General features: G+C 40.7%; 1 protein-coding gene across 2 annotated transcripts in view; it reads left to right on the top strand.

Moving 5' to 3' along the window:
• The first annotated feature begins 11705 nt into the window (after window positions 1–11705).
• The window catches only part of HS6ST3 (heparan sulfate 6-O-sulfotransferase 3), a 307416-nt gene continuing 296334 nt past the window's right edge, over window positions 11706–22787 (top strand). The window contains exons 1-2 of one of the 2 annotated variants that reach the window (XM_086771380.1): window positions 11706–11876; window positions 11949–12277. In XM_086771380.1, coding sequence (XP_086627506.1) covers window positions 11706–11876; window positions 11949–12277 — 500 coding nt within the window. Of the gene's footprint in view, window positions 12278–22787 lie in introns of both variants that reach the window. The other variant, XM_086771374.1, reaches the window with a different exon arrangement.

The raw sequence follows: 22787 nt of genomic DNA, 5'->3' as shown, positions 1-22787 counted from the left end.
GTCCCTGCTCCTTGCAGGAGGGTTGGACTAGATGACCTTTGAAGGTCGCTTCGAACCCTAACAATTCTATGATTCTATGAAGCTACACTCATCAGCAGAAGCTGCAGCCTTAGAGGAAAGAAGAGAAAGGGCCTGCCTAGAGCCAATGAAGGGACTCAATGTAGAACAGGAAGACCCAGACCCTAATATTACTGCTGGTCTGAACTGTCATGTGAGAGGTGGGGAATTTAGATTGTAAGGATATAACTGCCTGAGGATTTCTTTGTTCCAGGTCCCTCTTTGGAGGCACCCAGCTCGAGCTGTAGCACTATAAATAAAAAGGACTTTATAGAAGAATCTCTTTTCGGCTTATTGATTCACCAGAAACCTGGAGTTGAACTCTGTTATCGTGGCTGGCACGCGTAATTTCCATAACAGCTATCCTGTGAGTCTTAAGTGTAATTTATTTTAATAAAAGCTTTGTGCAGGTAAATCAAAATAGAACAAGCCATGCTGTTTTGTTGTGTGAAATACAATGGATTTGCTTCCAGTGAAACAAACTCAAATGCTGCTTTTCAGATTTTGCTATGTCCCTTCTCATCGGTCTGTCATTTTGGTAATGTTAGCAGCAAACTAGTAGATAGGTTTCTCGCCTGTCAGGGCTCATTTCAGCACACTTCCCAAATGTGAAAAAGAATGTTTATGGACAAGTTATCTAAAGCTATTCCTTCCAATAATTTATGTTGAATATCTTTAGAGGGAACATAGATTTATTACTTTTGAATGATGCAAATTAATATTTTATGTCTTTTTCAGTTAATCTAAGTATATAAAATTTTCAATTTTTATGATTTATACACAAAGCTAATTACAATCCATTGTGAAGACAGCTTTAAAAATCAATGTAAAAAATAACAGTTACACATAAATGGTAGAGAAGCAAAAAGTGCAGCCACAAGCTATTACACATATAATGAAAATGGATTTATTGCTCAAGTCTTTTATTACCTTCTATTATTAAACCATTAAGAAGGTCCCTTAAGTTTAATCCAAACTGGAAAAGACACATTCACATGCACATAGATGTGGAATTTTAGGCAAATATATACTAAGGGAACATTGTGAGAATTAACGCTCCCAGAAGAAAATTAAAAATTATGATTCCTACATCTCTGAAGTCAGCATGATGTATCTGTCATTAAATTATAAAATGTGTACTTTAAAATGTTTGTAAACCATGGAAAAGTTGGGAATTACAGTTTTTTAGCACTGGAACATACATATAGAAATTCAGTCCTAGGTTTGTAGTAGCCTAGCACATTTCTTTGGTTCCAATGGCCCTAGCCACTCAAAAATCCAAGGAAGTGCAGCCCCAGAGAAATAAAGGGTCACTGAACACTTAAGTAACTGCAAAGTTGTGGTTTATATCTGTATATGAAGAGATTAAAATATGCATATTTCTGGAGCTTTGCACCTGTGTATTGAAGTGATTGCACATAATTAGCAATGTGATTATCAAATATGTTTTCTCATACCGCATATAATTAGACTTACAGAAACACACCACATTTAGAATATTTTAATGTAGATAAACTTTGAGGGCAAAAATGAAGTGTTATTAACGAAATGCAAATTGTTTAACCCATAATGTGCTAGCTTCTGCTAATGGTATCTCCTGTATCCTTCTGCTGGGAGAGGGATTCCCAGCTGTGCAAGCTTACCACAGTGGTGAGGTAAGAGCTGGTGGGATGTGGGGTGCAGGCTTTCTCACCCCTCCCTAGTGCTGCTGGAGCAGTGATGGCAAGTTCCAGGCTATGGGACACTGAAGCCACAAGAAGGAAGAAAAAGAAGGCAAGAGGATTGCTGCTAGATGCATGCTGTCCTCATGCGTTCTCTTTTGAGTATCTTTGTCACTGAAATAAAATGGTCATGCATCTAGACAGATATTTGGCTAACTTCTAAGATTATACACAGGTATATATGGTAATCACATATAACTAATATATAATCTTAAACTAAGGGAAAATTATGTTTATCTACTAGCTTGTAATAAAGCTAGGTTTTTGACTGAAAACCTTGGCTTTATTTCGGTTTTCCATTATTCTTTGATCATTACTTCCTAGATTAAATGAAGTTAAATCAGAAATACGCTGCTGCTACTGGTTATTCATATTTGTTAAACTGCTGTTCATAGTATAATTTGGATAACTCTGACAGTTATAATAAACAATTTACTGTATTATATTGGGCTGATATACTTAGGCCTCCTGAAAGGATTTATTAAAAGATGATAAAAGGGCTGGAGCACCTCTCTTATGAGGACAGGCTGAGAGAGTTAGGGCTGTTCAGCCTGCAGAAGAGGAGGCTCCGGGGAGACCTGATAGCGGTCTTCCAGTACCTCAAGGGGGCCTACAAGAAAGATGGGGAAAGGCTGTTTAGTAGGGCCTGTTGCGATAGGACGAGAGGTAATGGTTTTAAAATAGAGGGGGGTAGATTTAGATTAGAAATTAGGAAAAAATTTTTTACGATGCGGGTTATAGAACACTGGAACAGGTTGCCCAGAAAGGTGGTGGAGGCCCCATCTCTGGAAGCGTTCAAGGCCAGGCTGGATGAGGCTCTGAGCAACCTGACCTAGTCAGAGATGTCCCGGCTCCTTGCAGGGGGGTTGGACTAGATGACCTTTGAAAGTCCCTTCCAACCCGAACCATTCTATGATTCTATGATAAATGATACTACTTTATGATACTAAAGAATTAAAAGTGAGATCCTGCCTGCTGGAGGCTCCAGCGAACCTTTCCAAAAGAGTCCACCTAAGAGTCTTCCTTCCAAAAGAAAGTGTAAATTCCCATTTTCTCCACATCTTTGCTGTAAACTCGGGGTTGTCAAACACTTTATTAAAGCAATGCAATGATAAAATCTCTGGACAAATTGTATCCTACTATTTCTTAACAGTTGGGAGAGAGGATGATAATTATGTTTAAAACATCTGTACTTAAGTAAACATCAATGAAAATATTTAAATGCTTATTAATTCCCATTTATACTTGCACATAGCCATGGATGAGAGTACAGGGCTGGCAATTGTTCTATAGATCAAATTCTGATATTTCACTCACCGTGAGTGATCTGCAAGCCATAGTGTGACAACACTGCTGTGGACCACCTCTGTCTTCTCTTAGCAGTGCAATTCTTACTCTATTTCAGCTTTCCTTTTGCCACAAAATGATACACAGCATCAGTAGTTTGTAGGTACTTGCTTCTCCTCACTAAACCACTCCAACTTCAGGTGCCCTTAGACCCCTTGGCCAAACAAACTGCTTTGACAGACCTGTATTTTGATCTCCTTTTCTGCCAGCTGGAGAATTATTCCCTCATTTTTTGCCAATTCTTAATCCAAACAAACACTCAAGCAATCTTCACCTCAACTCTCCCTCTGAATTTACAGTGTATTCATCTCAAACCTGTCACAGTGTTGAACTTTTTTTTTCCTCTCATATTTCTTACCTAGTCATTGTTCTGTCGTGGGCAGACTGCAAGGCCAACAGATCCTTCCCTCTGCTGAGGGTTAGGGGAACTATTCGTATCTTGACATTTGCTGCCACAATTTGCCATAATAGGTTAAAATTCTCAGTTCTTACTGTAATCACAGTTCCTAGCATACTTTAATCCAAGATTATAAAATAAATTAGTGCTGGAGGCAGGTATCTCAAACCAAGACTTCAAACTGAATATGAGTGTCTAACTTGTCACCTAGTGACTTATCTGCACTGTGACTTTTGTAGGTTGGCCAGATTTGAGTAAAGGGAGTAATTCCACTGCAGCCCCAGCTGTGAAATAACTTACATCCTGTCATAATTAAACCTGAATTCCTCTCAGCATTTTCTAGAAGTCCAACTGAACTTTTAACTGATGACAGGACCAGTATTTCACTGATCTTGGTAGGATAATTTAGAATAAATATTACCATTCATATATTTTACAAATACACAAAAAGACAACATTAAATCTGTGTATGACTATATGTTAGGGAGGAATCACTGATTACATGCCTTTAGATGCTTATGGAATGACAGGTGAATAAGAAAAAGTTAAGAAAAATCCCCAAACAAGACTTGGAGTCCTTCTCAGAAGGGGCTAAATTGTTCTAAAACTCCTGCGGCAGCACATAAAAATTGCAGTTCTTGAGTTCTAACTTCAAAGTACCCAGGTCAGCTTGCTGAAATGAATCCAAGAAAGGTCTAGTAAGAAATAGTGGCAACCCAGAAAGCAATAGCAGCTCTAAACTTGCTGTGATTTTCAGTAAGGAGTAGGAGGTGAGTTATAAAAGAAAGGTTCAGACTTGCGAACAGCTGTGAAAGCCAGATAGGGGTGCTAGAATGTGAGCCTGATCTACCATTTGCAATGCTTTTCTCCATTTTCCATCTGTATCCCACAGAGATCAGATGAAAGAGATGAAAGAGTCTGAGATCAAATACTACAGAAATAACTTTTTCCATCTTGGAGAGGGAAACTTCTTGGGAGATTTCTGTTGTTGCTATTGGGCCTTTTTGGTTTTCCCTTTTTTTTTTTTTTTTAAATAATAATTGCATCCCAAAGACTGAAAAGATGAACAAAAAAAAGGAGACAGGGGAGGCCTAGTGGATCATTTCTAATCATAGAATCATAGAATGGTTAGAGTTGGAAGGGACCTTCAAAGGTCATCTAGTCCAATGCCTCTGCAAGGAGCAGGGACATCTCCAACCGGATCAGGTTGCTCAGAGCCTCATTCAACATGGCCTTGAATGTTTCCAGGGATGGAGCATCCACCACCTCTCTGGGCAATCTGCTTCAGTGTTCTACCACCCTCAGTGTAAAAAAAAAATTCTAATATTTAATTGGAATCTACCTCCCTCTATTTTTAAATCATTACCCCTAGTCCTGTCACAACAGGCCCTACTGCAGAGTTTCTCCCCATCCTTCCTGTAGGCCCCCTTGAGGTATTGGAAGGCCGCTATAAGGTCTCCTCGGAGCCTTCCCTTTTGCAGGCTGAACAGCCCCAACTCTTTCAACCTGTCAAATTTGATATTACTTCAGATTTATTTCTCAGAAGACACTGGTATTTCCAGACTTCATACAGACTTGTGATGAGGATTTGGATCAAGTTAGACCATGTCTATCAATAGCACATCTAAAAGTCAGTCCTGAAGGAAAAGACAAGATATGTTTGGCCTGAACAACTTTGAAAACCTAAGTAATTTGACTTCTAGACATAAGCAGAGGTGCTTAAGATAAACTGATAGTGGGATAAGTTATGTTTGATGGGGACTTGCAGATTAAGACCACCTGAAAGGAAGCAAAAGGTTTTGTGTGATGGTAGGAAGAAGAAAATATTGCTGTGATGCATATCACCAGGTGGCAGTGTTACACAGTCTTGCAGTTCCCATATGTTAACTATACGAGAAGTTCTGGGGTCCTGGGAGGAATACTGGTGGGGATATTTGTTAGCTTTTGCTAGGCAGAAGGATGCAAGTACCAATTTCGGAAGAGACAGATCTCTCTGTGCATTGATCTCCCTGATCAGAGTCAATTCTTGGGAGGAAGTTGCAATCTGGGAACTTGGGTGTTGACTTGGACACCTTGATCTTTAAACATATTTACTGCATTCTGTTAGACTCTTCTTTACTGGGAAAAACAGAAGACCATATGAAAATGCAGTAGCAATATCCTTCACATGATTGACAGTGACTAAGTCTGTAACATTTCTACTGGTACCCGAATCTGGAAAAATAAATGTGAACGTGGTACAGATGACATGCCTTTGATCTGTATTAAGTCCACAAAAACTGCTCTACACTCTACAGTTTGCATCATAAATATTGCAGGACTTAGAAGGCTGAGGGCTGGAAGGAATGTGTGTAAGTACATCTGAGTTCTTCTGTGTACAGAATGTAAATGGGAGAGCAATTTGCTATATTTGTCCTGCTAAAAGGTTTCCTCAGGCTGTCTTCATGTTGCAGATTACAATTGTAGAGAGTGTATGTGAACAACCTTATGTTTAGGGGGTTTGGGATTACAAAAAAACCACCCTCCATTTCATACTCTTTGCTTTCTCCCTTTGGTGTAGGACCAGCATTTGCTGCTAGTCATTTGATATTGCATCTTTCAGTAACTGGGATATTTGTAACTCCACTGTAAGTATCTTCGCACTCACCGCCATCAGGCCATATCGTGAAGCTGCACACATCTTTTGAACGGCAACAGCAGCCACAGGCTCTTTGGCTAATTTGCAGGCACTGGTCACGCCTCGCCTCATCCTTCCTACAATTCTGATTATCACTGGATACCAGGAAGGCTCGCCGCTGCTTGTCCCTCTTGCCACCCCATTCTCTAGGCAGTGGACTCCAGTAAGCCCTGTTTGTGGCCCTACATGCCAGAGATTTTCTTTGCTAGCTAACATGCTGTAACTTCAGCCTGAGTTTTGTAATGTAACTTGGCTATGCCACAGTACAAAAGGCAAGAGAAAAGACATTTTTTTCTTCCTTAAATTAAAAACTCCAAATGCTCAGTGGTGTTGTCTACATTTCTAAATTAAATATGTTCAGGAACTTTCTTGGATACTGAGGCTAAATAGCATGACATGATCTGACCTACACTGAAGCTGTAATCTTGGTCACTGAGTTTGGAAAGGATTTCTGGAATGGTCTGACTCCCAAACTATGTCCAGGAACTGTTTGGGACAGTGCTAGTTGGCACATGCCCAAGCATGGTTAGAGCATTTTCTTATTCTTTAATCTGCTAGATGACCGTGTTGCAAAGCCTAGGAATGATCCCTGGTGCAAGAGCAAAAGATGACCAAATTTACATGGTAGAAAGGAGATCCACCTATAAATATTTACTTTTGGCATTGATTGAAGAAATCTAGCTCAAAGTTTTCCAAAATGTTCCTTTTTGGGGGAAAGTATCTTCTCAACAACTGTAACTGAAAAAAAAAAGGTATTGTAGTATTTCTATGAGCAGCTATATGGTTTTAAACAAAATAAAAATGGCTAGAATGCTGGAAGTGATTTAAGAAGTTTCAGTTGTTCTAGGTCAGCATCTTACACAGGTGGAATTATGAATATTCAAAACAGAATATAGCGGATCCTTTCTCTCATAAGGAAAACGCGGCAATGTGTGAGGAAGGACCTGCAGAAGCCACTGCATATGGACTGGCACCTATGAGACACTGACTGAAAACGTTGCTTCTATATTGTCTGCATTTTGATTAAAGGAAATAAAAGGGGATCACGGGTTTAGTGAAGTTATTACATCCAGAAAAAGAATGGTAAGCAGGAGAAGTGAAAATTAACAAGCCTCATAATGAATTTGCAACTTTACGAGAAGATGGACTGGTGACAGTATAATGCATAAATGGTTTTAAAAGGAAGAATACAGCAGAAGGAAGAATGTGGCACTGAAACACAAGGTTCAGTAAGTGTACATACTAAAATTTAATCTGACAAAAATAAGGGAGGTTTATACTATAAACCTTGGAGCAAATTAATCCCAGAGAGATGCCTGAAGTTAGCAAGAGTTTATTAATTTAACAACTTCTATCCCTGTGACGAGGGAGACACCTGGGACTTGCTGCACAATGAAAAATTGGTTTATTGGAAATCTCAACTGGCTGCAAGTGTTGAAACAGCTCAGGTCAAATGGTGATAAATAATTTAAAGAAACCAGTGTGAGGAAGGCATCACTTCAATTTCACATTAACAGATCTATTAGATGTTAACCTTGTCAGACAGGTAATTGCTAAATGAAATCATACTTTCATACCTTTGCTTCATGGTATCATTTGCTTACTCATGCGTTTTGTACAAACCTTGATGTTGGCACTGACACTGTTTCACATGCCCATTGCTTCAGACTAGGAAATATTGTATTGGCCTTTAAAGTAAATGGCAAGTGTGTCAATTTTTATTTTTAGCAACTCAGAAAATGTGTTGAGTGTTACCTAGGAATTGGCAAGGAGAAGGGACATACTGTGTTGGAATGTTAAAATAATTTTGTGCGCACATTTTCAATTCTCAGCACATCTCTGGTAGAAGTGACAGTAGAGCTGGCATGTAAATTTTAACAGGTGAAGGTATTCTGCCTGAAATTGTTACAAGGAATAGGTCATTTCAGGATTATTTTATTTGAATGCTTGGTGAACTCTGAGCTATATGCTGACAGCATAGGATCTTGCGAAATTATTATGTTAGGAATAAAAGAATCCTAAGTCTTACTAGTAATTGTTTTATTTTTAAATCCACAGAAACTACATTCATTTTGTAAGAGTATCTCAAAACTAACTTGGAACTGTCTTTGGATTTTCTTTGTAAACTGTCAATGGAGATTTACAGAGGAGTTGTACTTGAAAGGGAAAGTGTTGGGATTGAACACTGTTTGCAATTTTTAGGACTTCATTTTGAACCGAGTCGTGTTCCCATTGAATCAATGGAAACATGACTGTGTTCAAAATGACCCTTACCATCGCTTCGTTTGTGCTAATGAGTTACAGCCATTGACTTCTAAAGAAAAGAACTGATTTTATTACAGCTGAATCCCACAGGGCCTTGCACAGTAATGCGGGCCTCTATAAAGAGAACATCAAATGCTACCAAAGGAAAACGCTGCGTTCTCTGCGTAGGGATGCTTGGCCTCTGCTGAATATCATGAGACCCAGGTTCACTCTGGAGACCCCAGCTGCTCATCAAACCAGGGCCACGTTCAGTATAACTTGGGGTGCAACCGCATACCCTGCATGCAATTGGGAAGAACTGGGTGGTGGTTGGATGTGCCGTGGGTTGTGACTCTACATAAAGCATGGTCCACAGACTGTAGTTAAGGATCTTAAAATTCATAAGTAAAAGCCTGTCTTTGAAAGCTGCATAAACACATAAATTCATGTGGGCCTGCAAGTACTTTTTGCTAGTTTCAGAAAAATGAGAGCTTTTTAAAATGTCAAGTTTTTCATCTAAATTTCGTTATAAATATTTTTACTTCTCTTCTACATCCTTTCTGTCCAGTAAAAAATATTTTTGCAGTCTTCACATATCGGTAACTGTCTTGAGTAAGTTTAAATAAATAAGAATCTTTAATTTAACTGACTTTCCCAATTGCTTTGTTTAGCAAATTTAGCTTTGATCTCCTTTTCATGGAGATGAAGGTACAGTGTCAACAATCTGGTATTTATGAGAAAATCTTAAATTATAATAGCATTTCTGTATCTTACTAAAAGCGTTATGAGAGATGCTTCAGTCTAAATCCTTCAGCAGTGCTTTTATTCCAAATATGCATTTATCCACACAAGCATTACTAGTGCTATTCTGTTACTGAAAAAAGGCTGTAGTTAATGTGGCTTTTTTTTTTTTTTTCTGATGGTTGCTTGTAAGGTAATGAATAGGCTGAGGTGAGAACAAAATGCTTCTTTATCTTACATGTATAAATATTTATATTTCTCTGGGATAGATTTCTTGTCACCTAGTGAAAGAGAGGGGTTAAAAGGCAACTCATTAAGTTTGCACTTGGGAGGAACAGAGAGTCTGAAAGCAGGTGAGCACGGTAACGGGCAAAGCAGAGAACAGTCAGGTATCCCTAGAGAGAAGATGGATGCTCTGCTTCTCTTGCTGGCAAAGAACTCCAAGACAAAAATGCTGTTTTCCACTTTAGTAAGAGTGAACAGGTGCACACCTCTTGTCATCACGGGAAGAAGGCTGAACAGGTTGGTTTGACACCAAACACACATTTTCTTCTGCCACAGGATGGAGGCATCGGGTTTCCAGCACTGTGGTGTGTGGTTGTACAAGGGTGAATTTCATGTAACCCATGATGTTTTCCTTATGAAATTTCACTGGAGATAAAAGGGACTCTCTTCTAATGTCTTAGTGAGACCCAAGAATTGGCTCCTCTCAAACTTTTACCAGTGTAATACCTTAAGAGTGCTGTGGGACCCTGGAAACATGTACGCGTGTGCGGTACGTTTGTGTGTCTGAAGTCGGGTGGTGTATGCTATTGTTCTTGTGGTAGCAACTTTTGGAACATCTCACAACGTTTAGAGTTTTAACCCCTTTAGTTTAGAATATTTTCTCATAATTTCTAGAAAGATTTAATGGGAGCTGATGCTCTCTTCTGGGAGTCCAGATACTCTTACTTTCTATATAAAAATCTTCAGTTTAAAATACATTTGTCTAACTGTTTTTTTTTTTTAAGTTCCAAAGTTAAATGGCCCCACGGGAAGGCACTGCTCTCCTGTTATCAGCCTCGCAATGGTGAAGTTGTCTTTAGACTGGAGCAAGAAAGTTGCTTTAGCGCTGTCAGATATCTAATTAATCCCTCAGTAAATAAAGACATTCTGTAATTAAATAACCGAAATGTGCAATCACTTCTAATGTGAAATGCTTTGCATATTAATGTATTATAACCCAAGAGCTGTACGAGGCTTGTATTTGGATAGGAAGCGTTAGTGACAGACTTGTAAAAATATGGAGAACACGTTGCAGACAAAACAGTGTTTTTTGAGAAAACACTTCTCAGCTAGGTATGACCTGTAAGCTAAAGACTTTAATGTCTATTTAAAAATTAATTTTTTGTTTCAAATTGAGGACTTTTGTAAATAGGGGAAGGGATTTGAAAAATGAACTTTTGAAAATTTATGAGGAAGTAGCTGGCGGAGGACAGATTTAAGTGCCTCGGGGAGAGGAATGTTTTTTGCCAAGTCAGTTCAGCATTTGGGACGTTGTGCTCTCAAGACTTCAAACGACCCCAGGAACTGACAGCACTGCGGATCATTTAATGTACAATTAATTGGCTGGTGGGTGTAGTATGCAGCATTGTCCTACCTAGTTACACGAAATACTTAAACAGCGGGGTTATAAACACGGGCTTGAAACTGCAAACGGTACGAGACACACCCCCTCCAAAGCAAAAATAACGAGATATTAAGGAGTTTAAAAGGAAAAAAAAAATCATGTTATGTATTTCTGCCTCTCTTCTTAGAGGCCGTGGTGGCAGCAGCGCCCGCCAGCCTCGCTGGGCCCGGCCGCACAGGGGCAGGGTGGGCGCGTGCTGGCACCTGCCGCAGGAGCCCCGCTTACCTGGCGGAGCCGTCTTGTCAATCTCATTGGCTGCCTTCCGCTCCGCCCCCGCTGCCTCATTGGCTGCTCCCGCCTCCCCCCACTCCCCCGCCACCCGCGCGCTATCGGTCTCCGTCCGATACCTGGAGGGGAGCGAGGAGCGACTGCCACCACCCCCAGTTCACTCACCGCCCGCTCTCATTGGCGATAGAGCCGGCGTGCTGGGCCCGCCCATTGGCTGCTCAGGCGGCCGGCTTTGTCTCGATTGGCTGTCAGGAGAGAGCCGCCCCGCCTCGGGGGCCGAGCGGTGTGTTTGGGCTAGAGAGTTGCCGGCGGAGCGGACTCGCGAGCTGCTGCCGTTATTGCCCGGCTGCGCGTGCCGGGTACGGCTCGAGGCGCTCCCCCTTCGCCTTCAGCCGCCGGGAGCGGGCGCGGGCGCGGGCGCGGGATGGCAGCCTGGGGCGGGCTGGAACGCGGCGCGGCGCTGAGCAGAGCTGAGCGGGGCTGAGCGAGCCGCGACCGCCAGCGAAGACCATGCCGTCGGGAAGGGAACCGGGCGCCCCTCGGGTGCGGGATCCGAGCGGGGTGGCCGCCCTGTCAGCGCCCGGCAGCGCCTGAGCCCACGCCGCGCTGCCCCCGCGCATCGCCATGGACGAGCGCTTCAACAGGTGGCTGCTGCCGCCGCTGCTGGCGCTGCTCTTCTTGCTCATCGTCTACCAGTACGTGTCGCCCGCCTGCCCCGGCGCCGCCTGCCCCCGCCGCCCGCCGGCCTCCGCCGCCCGCCGCGGGGGGGGCCCGGCGGAGCGGGAGGAGGAGGAGGCGGCGGCGGGCGCCGAGGAAGAGGAGGAGGCGGCGGTGGCAGCGGCAACGCTGCCGCGACTGGTGGCCAAGTTCCCGTTCGCGCGGGGGGAGCTGTGCCGGCGGGTGCGGTTCGACATGCGGGGCCGCGACGTGATCGTTTTCCTCCACATCCAGAAGACGGGCGGCACCACTTTCGGGCGGCACCTGGTGCGCAACATCCGCCTGGAGCAACCATGCTACTGCCGGGCCGGGCAGAAGAAATGCGCCTGTCACCGCCCGGGCGGCGACAAGGACACCTGGCTCTTCTCCCGCTTCTCCACCGGCTGGAGCTGCGGGCTGCACGCCGACTGGACTGAGCTCACCAGCTGCGTGCCTGCCGCCATGGAGCGCCGCGGCTGCCCGGGGAACCGCACCCTCAGGTCAGCGCCGGCCGCGGGGGAGAGGTTGGCGGGGGGGGTGTGGGGGGGGGAAGGCTGGCGGGGGCAGCCCGCCCCGGGGTGGCTCACGAGTGTCCGAAAGTCTCGCGTGTGGGGTTAGGTCGCCACCCGCTCCAAGTCCGACTTCACCTTTCCCAGCGCAGTGGGAAGGCTCCCTGTAAAAGGGTCCCGCTCTCCGGCAGTTTGGTAAGGATTGCCCGCTGCCGGCGTCACTAAGAAGGAGGAAATAAATTTTAAAAAGGCTCCTTTCCCAGAGGAGGTTCTCTTTTGGGCTGTCCCCCTCCCTGTTTGTTACCTGTAATGCGATCGCTTTGCCTCAAATTTGTGCCGATACCACGCAGCGCGTATGCAGGTGCCTCTTATACAGATTACCGCGAAGGAAACTAAACTAGTCATTTTTATGCAAGTTTCTCGTATCTATTTCTCTGTTTGAAACTTGATTTCTAAAAACCGATACACTCTTTGGCACAAGAAGAGTGCCTCTGCAGAGTCTTAACGTCGCTGCGGCTGCTGAATGGTGTAGCTAGTGGAGTCTGAAGTATCCAGAAACCCTTAAACTCTCTTTTCCCCTCTGCTTCGCGTTGTGTATCCATCACTTGCTATAAATACGTGCGAGCTGGAAGTCAGGAAACAGTGTGTGCCAGGCTCTGTGCAGGGAGCGCAGTGCTAGCAAAGAATTGCAGCGTTCATGTTCTTTTGATGATCTGATGACAGTGGAAAACTTTCGGATTTTGTGTGTGTGCTGCCTCTCTGCGTGTTACATTGTCATGAGCTTTTGTTGGGTCTTGCAGAAGGTCTTTTCTGTCTTTAGAACGGAAAAACTGTCAGTTGGGTAATCTCTCTCGATACAAGGTATCTCTAGGTGATTCAGTAAGTTTTGGGCTTTGTTCTGATTTATTTACCATTAGATGAGATTTTTCAGGCTAATATTAGATTCTACCTTTATTTTTGTGATAGATTTTGAACATGTGTAGTAAGAAGTTATGAGCTAAATTCTGTCTTAAACCTTTGCGCTGTAATGATTGTAACTTCAATATCTGTAAAATACTTAGGAAAACCACCCTTTTTTTGTTATATGGTTTTCCAGGTAACTTGTATTCTTTGATTTTACTATCCATCTTAATTTTATGGGTCTACTAACTTTAAATTTCCAGTAAGACTGCTTACACATTGTGTTTTGTCTCTTGTCGTTTAAAAACATGTACAGTCTATGACATGCGTGGACTCATTTTCACAGGGCCTATTTGTCAAGACAATAGAGTTGATTATTGTTGTTGGTGTTGAAGAATTTGAAGATTATTTGATGTGAACATCAAAGGCCCTCCCACACCGCAAAGCTAGTCACATTTGGCATGACTCAGTCAGGATAATTTGAATTTATTGTTGATGGTTGTGTACTTGGACTGGATTTGCAGAATACTATTGAAGTTATTCATATGATTTTGTGAAAAATGTTTACCTGAAGATAAAGTGTAAAGATTTGTGTGCTAGCAGAAGAAAAATGCTGTGAATGTCTTCAAGGACAAAATAACTTGGTGGTAACTGCATAGCTTTAAGGATTATTCAATAAATTTGTAATGTAAACCAGGGAAGGGAGCAAGAAGAGTAATACTTGTAGAAATGTCTGAGAATACGTAATCTGCCACCGAAGTCCTCTTTTCCTCTCTCATGAAGAATATTAGTAGGTAAATAACTGAGCATTAAATTGGATTGCAACAATTACAAATGGGCACTGAAATTGGAGTTTGGTACTTTTAAATAAAAAACATGATTATACTAAGTAAATTTAAGACTTTGAGTTGAATTACAAAGAGGGTCATAGTGGTCAATGGGTGGATAATTGTTAATTGTTTTGATTGAAGAAAGACATGTAGTGACACATCACCATTATAGCTGAATGCTGTTTTCTTAATTTTTTTTTTTTTTTTTTAGTTAGCAAATGATTTAGTTAGTGTAACATTGCACTTCTTGATTTGTCTTCATGTAAGTGAGGAAAGTGCTGTAATTATTTGTTGCATCGTTCCGGTACTCCTTACTACTTGTATTATATCTTGTACTGGGCAGACACCTTTTCATTTTTCCCCTGTGTTTTCTCTTTATAATCATGTAGCTTGACTTCGTTTTTTCAAGGAGCTGTAAAATAAATCTGAGAGCCCCGAAGTATGCATTATCTCTGCTCTGAATGTCTTTGCTCCTGGTAAAGTTGGAATCAAGCCTAAAATAGTTTGTTGGAAGACTGTGCTATTAGAGGCATGCATCTAAGTCTGTTTTTAATGTCTGAACAGAGAATTGAGAATGAGGAGACTGTATGCCTAAAATAAGCAAAAAAACTAGCATATGAGTCTGAAGTGAAGCATACTGATTATTTTTAAGTCATCCTTTAAAGCTTCTGAAGGTATTTGAGGCATTAGACTTTCTTGAATAGCTCAACTTTTCTCTTCTGCCTTCCAGCTATGGACTTAGAAAAGTAGGCTAAATTGGTTAAATATCTGATGATGAATTTACTTTGTGGCTAGGAGGGGCACCAGGACAAACTGTGTTATGGGTTTGGTACCAAGGTGTTTGATTTCTTGTGCCATGTATTTGTTGCAGCAAGGATGATGCTAAGTGTATTTTGACTTTTTTTTTTTTTTTTTCTCCTCATAACAAGGTGTTATTATAATCTATTCTTTCAGATTTCTCTCTGTATAGTGTATCTTTTACTGTATAGGGGGAAATAAGGGGTTTGGAGTATAAATCTCTGCTTTCTGAAAATCTGCTTCTTAGAGGGCTGCTGATAGTGTAACATAAGCTGCTGCTGTGCCCTAGCAGTTTGAACTCTCTCAAGCTCAAGTGCCAGTCCTAATTTTTATGTCACTGGACCATTGCCTCTCTGTGATTTAATGGTATGAAGTGCCGTGTGCCCTTGTCCCAGCTTAGGTACTTCAGGATTAAAAGTTGTTTGTTATCAATGTATTGAATGCTATTGTGAAGTTGTAGAACTATCTTTTTTGTTAAGAATTAAAGTTATTCTTCTACTACTTTACAAAACCCCAACAATACAAACCAACAACTGGAGACTTTATTTCTTCAAACATAGAATCGTAGAATGGTTAGGGTTGGAAGGGACCTTCAAAGGTCATCTAGTCCAACCCCCCTGCAAGGAGCAGGGACATTTGCATATGTTTTAATTTTCAGAATGTGAGATGTTTTGCTGAAATACCTGCTTAAGTGTTTACAGAGCCAGGCTATTGGTTTTTTCATACTAATGTATAGCTTTCACTTTAATAAAAGTTGCTGTCTGGTTAGTGAGGTTATTGAGAAGGGTATGCAGCTGATGCATTTTAAAATTAAATTCTTATCGACGTAGTTTTCAGCTCAACGTTGCAAATAATTATTATAATTAAAGCATTGTGACTTTGCCCATGAAGATGCAGTTAGGTTCACATTGAAATTCTTGCATCAGTAGCATAGCCCCTACATACATTTAACAGTAGAGTTACTGTTATGCATTGTGTTGGGTTATATACTTGGGTTATTTGCTTTGCCCTACAAAATGACTGTTATAACAGAAAGTGAGACTGATGTGGAATTTTATTTTTTTATTTTTTTATTTTTTTAAGTAACTGTCTCTTTATTTCCTTGTGTATTTGTTCAGCCCTCTCTGGAAGTCACTGAAGCTGATGGTGTTTGTGTTTAGCTCCACCTCTGGAGCTTGGTTTTCCTTCAGAGGTCGCAAGAAGCTGACACTATAGAGTCTTAGCAAGCATTGCTTGAGGAAAGAAAGGAAGAGAAACTTTACTAGATGTCTAGCCTGGGGTGCCAGGTAAGAGTCTGCCTCAGGTCTGACTGAGTGATGTTAGGCTGCCTCTGTAGCCAGTGGGGAGAAACAGAATAATACAAACGGTCCTTTGGAGGGTCTAAGACATGTCTGAGACCTGCTGAATTTTTTTTCTAGAGGGGCAGTTCTTTTCACTGATTACAAAGGAAGCCTGGAATGGCCAACTGGGACTTGATATCTAAAACCAGATGAGAAGAATTCCACATCTAATGTTGCAGAGACGTTGTCCAAACTGATTGTCTGCCTCTGATAGGTTACCAGGTAAAACTTGGTGTGTGAGGTAGGGCTTACTTTGCCTCTCTACCCTCTGTATGAGGGATTGAGAAGGGACCTTAGAAGTCCTAATCAAGGCACACTTTCTCCCTTGCTGATGTGCATGCAATATAATTAATAATTATTCATTACTATTTATTACAAGTTTGATTAAACTAGGAAGGTAATCATTTAAAATACACACTTGAGAGAACACTGCATTGAAAGTGTTGTCTAATTTTCTTATATGAAACAGTGAAATCAGTCTAATTGTGTAAACCCCATGAGCTTTATTATCAGTGCAGTTTAGTTTTCGAAACTATTGATTTTCATTAATTAACTTCCATTATACTCTCCATTTCCTCATGTATGTTTAACTTACTGCTCCTATGAAAGCATAAATCGGTAGTAAACCCGTGAGTCATGGAATTGGGAAGGTTGAAGAGAACTTTTTTAGCAGGGTTCCTTTTTCTTCTTATGCGGTCCTCTATTTGACTATTGAGTGTTTTTAAAGCTCTAGCAATAACAGAGTGTAAGATGGACTCTGTTTGTTGCAGCGATGGTAACTAGGGTCATCATAAAAATGTAAGAGTGTTAACTGAAAATTAAAACTAAGCTGAAGGAAGTGGGGAGAAGGGAATAAAAAGCTGTAAATGTTTAAGCTGAAAAAAAAAAAGCAGCACAAATTCTCTGCTGTATCTTGGTATCTTCTGCTGAAATGAATGTTAGAGCCAGTAAGCTCTACCTATTTTTTTTTTTTCATAAATGTAAGGAATAACAAAGATTTAACAATTTCCTTAGGTCCTGCTACTCACAGTGTAGGATTCTTTTTCCTTCTTTGACTGTCCCCACTGTTGCATGCTTTAGAAGAACCTTGGTAGTCTGTTTAAGGGTTTCATTGTCCTTGCTATTGGAAAGTGGTGTTGTCTCCCATCAGTGCTTAGTGTGAATCTTATTAACTTCAATTTTAAGCCCACTGCATCTTCTGTCTTTTGAGAAGCTGTGCAGTAGCCTAGTAGGTACTTTGGTTCTTGGGAAGTCCTCTTTCAACCTTCCTTTCTTAAAACGTAACCAAATCCAGCTCATACTGTATTTATTGTAGGCCATTCTTAATGTTCCTCTTCTTTGGATTCGTGTCAGTTGTTTTCTTGAAATGTGGTGCTTCAGTGGAGGTACAGTATTTTGTTTGTAAATGTAGTAGAAAGTGGAGCAAAAAACCCTCCTTTGCTTGTTCTGAAGGTTGTGCTTGTGGTTGTACACTTTGGTGATGTTTGCTATTTTGCAATTGCCTGACATTGATAGTTCAGCTTGGGATCTACACACTGTTCATTTTCTTAAAGGCTACTACTTCTGTTTCCCACTGTCTTTTTATACGAGCTCTGTGCTTATCCCCACTGGATTTCATTCCTCTTCTGTCAGTTTCTTTAATTTGTAAAATTGATTCAAATTTTCATTTTGTCCTTCCTGGCTTTTCATCATTGGCATATTTAATAAATGTGTTTTGTATTCAGCATCCACATTGTTGGTGCAAACATTGAATAGAATTAAATCTCATTGTAATAAACCTTTTGTTTGATATAACTCTCAGAATTGCTTTCCAGGGTGTTCTGCCCCTGCCACATCGTGTTTTTTTTTCTAGACTGTGGTTTTTTTTTCCTGGCATATGACACTAATTGGAAATGTTATCATAGAATCATAGAACAGTTAGGGTTGGAAGGGACCTTTAAAGGTCATGTAGTCCAACCCTCCATACTTTTTTTTTTAAAAAAAAAAAAAGGTATTTCCTTTCTACTATTCCTATTCAAAGTCAATTACTGTATTTTAGAGGGAAAATAGATGGATTTGGTCCAACTTGAATGAGACAGTAATTCTGTATGCTAATCTTTTCTTCTATGCATTTAAAGATAACTTGTTTTAGAACTTGTGGCAACAGCTAGCAACTCTCCTTGACTACTTTTAACACTATACTTGTACAGGAAATCCTGTGAGATTTCCCCTGCCCAAAGTAGCAGACAAATGATTGGGGACAGAACTTTTCAGCCTCAGGATTGTCACAGCTCTGGAAAACTTTTGATCCAAACATAAGTCTTGTCTTCAGACTCTTGAAGCTGCTGCTGTAAACCTAAGCATGTTGTCTTGCTGGGGGCTACCAAAATGCCTAGAAGTTACGTTTACTGTTAATTGCTAGTATTGATAAAACAATGGTCAGCACTAATTCAATCAGGAATTGATTGTTCTTATTCACCCATCATCATAATTTACAGATAAATGTGAAACTCAGTAAGTTTTGAGACAGGGAGGTGCATGTTATGAAAATGATCACCTGCGCAGCAGTTCTTCTAATTGTCTGGACGAGAACTTAGTGATTTACCAAAGTGAATTTGCTTACTTCTTTCATGCTTGCTCCTTTTCATGCGAACCTTGCTGCTGCCTTTTAATCTTGCTTGTTATATCATGTTGGGGTGAGGTTTTGGCTTCTTCTGGTATTTTGTTCTGCAAAATAGACTGTCTAATAAGATTTTCTTTAAAATGAAGGAGCTATTCTTATCTTTGTGTGGCAGCCAAGCAGAGAAGCCCTGGGGGAGAAAAAACAGTGGAATTGTCAATAGCATCCCCTAGGGCTGTACAGTGTTACAGGACATAGCAGCTATTGTAACTCGTGTTATTAAGATGCTTTTTAATTTCTATTAACTAGATGCCTAATTCGGAGTATTTTCAAATCCTCTTGAATAGGATATTGCGTAAATTCTTTTGTACTTTGGGGTATGTATTGGTTTGAGGTGGAATGTGAAAAGTTACTGTGTGAATGGGAAAAGTTGCTGTATGCCATCACACAGGTAGAAATTAAATCTGTAGACCCAATCAATGGCAAAACCAGGGATAAAATAGTGAGCTTACACTTGATTTATTTTATTTTATTTATTTTTTTTTTTGAGAACACTTTGTGGGGGGGAAGAAAAAAATCTCTGCCAGCTCATCTCTGGTGATTGCAAAGAAGCTCTATGGAAAGTGTAGAGAGCTGGTAGAACTGAATGATTTCTCCCTTCAGGTGTATTGGCAGTTTTCATGTGTTGCCTTGAGCAAGACTGAAGCATTTCATCCCAGAGTTTGATGCAGCCATGGTAGTGAATTGAGCTAATAACATAAAGACTGCTACTCTCTGTGCAGAATGAGACCCAATGAAAGCAAGGGAACTTGTATTCTTTAATGTATTTAGTACTGCATTCAACTTGCTACCTGTTCGCTGGAAGTATTTATAACCCAAACTTCTCGTGCTAAACTACATTGTATGTCTTATCTTTTCAGGCAACCAGGAACATTAACTTCAAAGTTCTGTTATTGCTGAACAAGGTTTTCAGACACTGTGTAGGAGGCTGATTATATGAATTAAAGGTCTAATTTAGACTGCCTATATGATAAAAAGATTAAGCCTTGAAACAACTACTAATTTAGGGGGGAAAAAATTAACAACAGAACTATTTCAGGGTTTTGTTCAAGATGGCATGAATCTTCCTTCAGAACAAACTCTAGAGTGGCAAAATCAATAACTCTTGAAATACTTGTGGTTTATTACATGGTCAGTGTTCAAGATCTCAACAAGTATTGACTAAAAAGTGTAAAATGGGTTCTTGTAAGAATAGGACTGTTTATCTTCAAGCTCTGAGGACACTGTTCTGCTATGAAGCTTACTGTTAGGTGGCCTCTTGTATACTTCTATAAAGATCTGGAGTTTGGTCCACAGTTTAAAGTCATCTTAGAAAAAGTAGGACGGGGGGAGTGTTGGGTTTAATGATTTAAACGTAGTGTCTTAAACCTTTTTTTTTTTTTTTTTTGTTAGAAAATGGTTGATGTAAATATTTCAGACACATTAGGAGTGTTGCATTAATGCAGTTATGTCAGTTGTGAAAGTGTATTAATGCAAGTTGAAGTGGGGCTCTGAGTGTCTACAAACTGGTAGAGATGCCAAACATAGTGGCTTACCGTGGGAAAACTTTGAATGCCATATGAAGAATAATTCTGGGATGAGGAAAGCAATGATCAAATGCAATTTAAATTTCCAAAGTCAAAATAGTGACGGATTGGTGAAACAAACCATGATATTCATAATTGACCTGAGAGTATACTTCCCAACTCAGTGAAGGAACTTCATGGTGATGAGAATGCTGGCCATGTGGTGATTCTTGGTATTGTTTGGTACTGGAAGCAGGTGGCCACTTCAAGATGTCAGAGTACAGGGAGGAGCTTACTTCCCCGAGACCAGTTACTTTCTGCAAACAAGTAAACTTGAAAGTGAGGTGAGTGAAAGAAGGAAGTATACTTCACAAAACGCTAATAAAAAATATAATTTTTTTCTAATTCTCATTTAAAGTCTTAATGATGTCAATGGAAAGAGCTTGCTGACTTACAGATTTCCATTTATAAGACTTGGGCACATTATGCTTTTAAATGTATGGTAAATTAAATTTTGGAGGTAGTAATGTAGGGGAAAGTGTTGGTTGGCTTTTTTTTTCCCTTTAACCAAGTAGCCTATTTCTAACTTGTCTCTTGAGCTGGCTTTTGCTTAAGTAGCAAATGTGTTTGTATCTCAGTGTTTGTGTATTTTCACTCTCTAAAGTAGCTACTTGCAATTTCTTACTTTATTTCCATGTGTCTTTGTGCACAGGCTATGTCTGGGAATGTGGGGGTGGGTGGAATAGCAACTGATGTTGCTTCAGGAATTCCTCAGAGTAAGAGGGGAAAGAAGAGAAGCAGTGTAGGAATAAGCTGTGAGCACAAAGAGCAAAGTCTGGAAGACAGCAGAAGAGAGCAGGGAGCAGAAATAAAGCTCGAGTCTCATGAAGTGAAGGAAGGGTTAAAATTGTTCAATTTGAAAGTTCATTTTTTTTCTGAAAACAACTTGGTTTAGGGTTTAAAGCTCTTCATATGTCCCTTTATACCTGCTGGAAGAGAAAGCTGTGGACATAATGAGAAACTTCAAGTACTAGCTAGTTTGAGCTCCTGTGCTACATAGGTCTTGTCCTTTTTTTTTTTTTTGTTCTTTTTTTTGTTGTCTGAAGTTTCTCAAGTCAGGGAAGTGTTGTAATAAGACTCAAATGTTAAATTAAGCATCTTCAGCTCCTACACTCTAAGTCCCCAGTAGCACAGTTGTCATGTGATATTTTAATCCTTTATCTAGACCTTAATTTTTAGTGATGGGAGTAGGACAATTATTTTCTGAGAAGCTTCAAATGTAAGTGATGAATAACTTCTATAACTGCAAAAACTTTGTTTTTGTGCCAGAACAGCCTCTGTCAGGCTAAAGCTGTATCTTTTTCTGTTGCTGACTTAACAAGGTTCAGATGAGAGGAGTATCTTTATGAAATATTGTTCTCTACTACTAGTCATTTGGATTTATTGTAGAATCATGTAGGTAAAAAGGGACCTCTGGCAGTCACTTAGCTCAAATCCCTGCTCACAAGTCATTCTAACTAGAGCAGGTTACTCTGAGCTTTGCCCAGAAGTTTTGAGTAACTCCAAGGATGGAGATGCCACAGAGTCTCTGAACGACCTCTTCCAGTGTTTGACAACTCCTATGGCAAAAGAGCTTTTCTCACCTAGCTGAAATTTCCCGTTTTCCAACTGGTGTTCATGTCCTCCTGTCTTATCACTGTGTGCATCCAAGAAGTCTAGTTATAACTTCTCTACATGTTCCCACTTGAAAATTGAATGCACTAATAAGGTCTTCCTGGATGCCCTCTTTTCCCCAGGCTGAACAAACTTCGCTCACTTGCCCACTCCTTGTGTATCATATGTCCCAGCCCCTTCATATCTTGGCAGCCCTCTGCTTACAGTTGCTGTCATATCAAGGTCTATCTTGTACTAGTGAGCACAAAATTGATGCATTAATCCAGATGCTCTCTCACCAGTGCTAAATGGCGAAGTGAGAAGAAATCACTTCCCTCAACCTGCTGGCTAGCTCCTGTTAGCATAGCCTGATACTTGGTTAGCCTGCTTCCCTTGCAAAGGGCACATTGTTGGCTGTTATTCAGCATCGTGTCCACCAGGAACCCCAGATCCTTTTCTGCAGAGCTGTGTCCTAGCTATTCAGTGCCCAACCTGTTTTGTTTTGTATTCTTACTTCACTTCAGGTGAAAGTTTCTTACATTTACTTGCATGGTTGATCTTCATAAAGTTCTCATCAACACAGTTCTCTTGCTTCTTGAGGTCACTCTGAATAGCAGCACTGCATTCTGGAATATTGATCTCTCTATGCAATTTGGGGTTTTCCGTGAACCTGCTGAGACCAGACTCTATCCCGTCATCCCAATCATTAATATGGACCTTTAAACAGCATTGTCCCCACTATCAGTTCTTAAGTGACACCAAAAGTAATCAGCCGCCAGCTGGATTTTGTACCGTTGCTCACCCCTACTTGCAGCC

Source organism: Chlamydotis macqueenii, chromosome 1, assembly GCF_036417535.1.
Source record: "Chlamydotis macqueenii isolate bChlMac1 chromosome 1, bChlMac1.mat, whole genome shotgun sequence".
Lineage (NCBI taxonomy): Eukaryota > Metazoa > Chordata > Aves > Otidiformes > Otididae > Chlamydotis > Chlamydotis macqueenii.
This window is presented reverse-complemented; position numbering and strand designations above follow the sequence as displayed.